Below are 2,438 nucleotides of genomic sequence, written 5' to 3'. Positions count from 1 at the left end.
CACAAAATGAAAGTGATAAAACAATATACCATAAAGGCACCCCAATAAAAGAAGGCTGGGAATACAAGGCCCCTTTAATATAGATTTCTAGATTCACGACCTGATCCCGCACAATTCTGTTACTAATTGCATGTTTGTGGAAATGGAGTATTTATATATAATTCTATTATTAGTTTCATGTCAGATGACCTTGATGAGATACTTTTGTATTGTGTGTGTGAAATTCATCTGTAAAGTAATGCAACACAGATTTTATTAAGGCAATCCAACCATCTCGTTGTGGTGTAATTATTACAATTACGTTATTTGGCGAGTATGCCTGATCAGGATTAAATTGGGAAAATATTGAAATCTAATTTTCAAAATTTTCTATGTTTTAGTAAATTGCAATTTTGAGGGTCTTCGGTTCTAGATTATTTCCGAAATTTGGTTCTAGATTATTTGAATACCTTTCCAACGCATCAAACGGTTTGTAATTCGGAGCTAGGATGAGAAAGTTATGCCTTCTCAAAGTGGACTAAAATTTTATATTTAGTTTTTTGATAATTTTGATAGTTTTAGTAGTTTAATTGTAATAAACATTATGGTGACTCTTCGTTTCAATTCCAAGGGATTTGTGTGACCCTTGGGATACATTCGACTTGTATAAACTCCAATTTTGAATAGAATGGAGATAGTTTTTGGTTTGCAATCTTCTTGTTGTCAATTTTTGTGTTGAAATCTACAATACCGCAGGTATCACACCAGGTATTGTAATCTGGTTTTCATAAATCAGATCAATGCCTGCCATCAACTAGAAGAAAACAAATTGAATAACAAGTATAGAGTCTAATAATGCTCGGCGAAGGGATAGATTTCATAGCGCAGAGTACAGCTGCCCATGAAAACCTGAGCACCCACTTTTTCGCTACAGCAACTGAAGAGCTGTTCATATCCCTTGGACAGGCAGCCCGCACAGTCGTTCCTCGACATATCTCTCCAGCACATCTCCATGCCATAGATGCTCACATTCGAAGAAACAGCCAACGACCCCAATGCGAACTTGATAGGACTGGTGGGGGCCCTGCTCGACAGATCCGCCAGTAGATCCCTAACGCCAGCATTAAAGTGGATGTCCGTGTCCTTACTGACGTTTGAGACGCCATACCAGAAATTGGAGTCTAAATCCGAGATGAAGGTGTAATTCTCGTAGCGAAGGAAGCAATGCTCCAGCTGAACACGGGCACCAATGGCATTGGGGCGGTCGCGGCGGACGGCCTTCACTGCCTCCGCTGAGCACGCACTGCAGTCGGCGGGAGACAAATCTCCTCTGCACTGGAGACGCCCCGACACCTGGTTAGGCGTTTCCTGCCCATTAACAGAAACGCCGAAGCCAGCGTAGGATGCTTTTTCTGTTAGAGTTTGTAAGAGTGCTTCCAGGTTGCTATCAAACTGGGAGCCGTTGGAAAACTTCACAACATTATATGCTGCGTATATCTCGTCCGAGGACTGAACCATTACAACAGAAAAAAGGAGCAAAGCCGCCAGACATAGTTGTGCTCTCGTCGTTGCACTTGCTGAGAAATACATTTTCGCAGATTACAGAAAAGAAGATGCGATTCAACACTAGGAGCAATTCAGCTTATAGCAGATTGGAGTATGACCAGGTACCAACCGACTTCGTTGTTAAATATATTTTAAATCCACAGAAGCTTTGAAAGAACAATTCGAACCTGCTACCAATACGCCGTAGTTTGCGCAGGCTTTGCCACTACGCCGTCAACGCTTTCCCTGAAGAATTAAAAAAAAAATGGCGACGGACACAAAAAGAAGCGGGAGCTTAACGGTCAAAAGCTGAAATCGTCAGCGCATCACTGGTTTCGGTCAACCGAGTTGAATATATTTTTTTAAGTGAGCGGATGACGCAGTCTGCAGCATCTGCTTTCAATAAAGTAGGTGGTGTATAGTAGGGTTTGCATTAAATAGAGGTGCAATGGTAAAGTCGATAGTAATATATGTTAAAAAGTTAAATCTAAGATTCATTTTTAACTAATAACTAAAGCTAAGTTTTATGCTAATAATTAACATTTTTTTTTCCATCTCTTAATCAAATATGATTGGAAAATGAAAAATGGAAAATAGAAATGAATGAAGAGTAAAACTCATAAATCATTTTATAATGTTGTTAAACACATATGAGCAATTTTCTCTACATTCTTAGCCTATTAAACTTTATTTTACATTCTAGCCTATTAAACTTTATTTAAAATCAGATGAGTTAATTCTAGATAGGTAATTTTTTCTACATTCTTAGCCTATTAAAATTTATTAAACATCATTTTAATTTTGAATAGGTAAAATATAAATGTATAGAGCCAAGGGTTAAACTTTATTTAACATCATTTTAATTTTGAATAGGTAAAATATAAATGTATAGAGCCAAGCGTAGAATAATTACA

The 2,438-nt window shown here is 37.8% G+C and overlaps 1 protein-coding gene across 1 annotated transcript; it reads right to left on the bottom strand.

Annotated features, from left to right (window-relative positions):
• Positions 1–828: 828 nt before the first annotated feature.
• On the bottom strand, positions 829–1,569 carry LOC131038617 (cysteine-rich repeat secretory protein 38-like). Its single transcript, XM_057971105.2, has one exon. The coding sequence runs from the start codon at positions 1,567–1,569 to the stop codon at positions 829–831; it is 741 nt and encodes a 246-aa protein (XP_057827088.2).
• Between the last annotated feature and the right edge of the window lie 869 nt (positions 1,570–2,438).

Source organism: Cryptomeria japonica, chromosome 7 (assembly GCF_030272615.1).
Source record: "Cryptomeria japonica chromosome 7, Sugi_1.0, whole genome shotgun sequence".
NCBI lineage: Eukaryota > Viridiplantae > Streptophyta > Pinopsida > Cupressales > Cupressaceae > Cryptomeria > Cryptomeria japonica.
This window is presented reverse-complemented; position numbering and strand designations above follow the sequence as displayed.

Bases quoted from the DNA above. Each gene is read 5' to 3' on its own strand.
- LOC131038617 (XM_057971105.2), bottom strand. From the start codon at position 1,569: ATGTATTTCTCAGCAAGTGCAACGACGAGAGCACAACTATGTCTGGCG.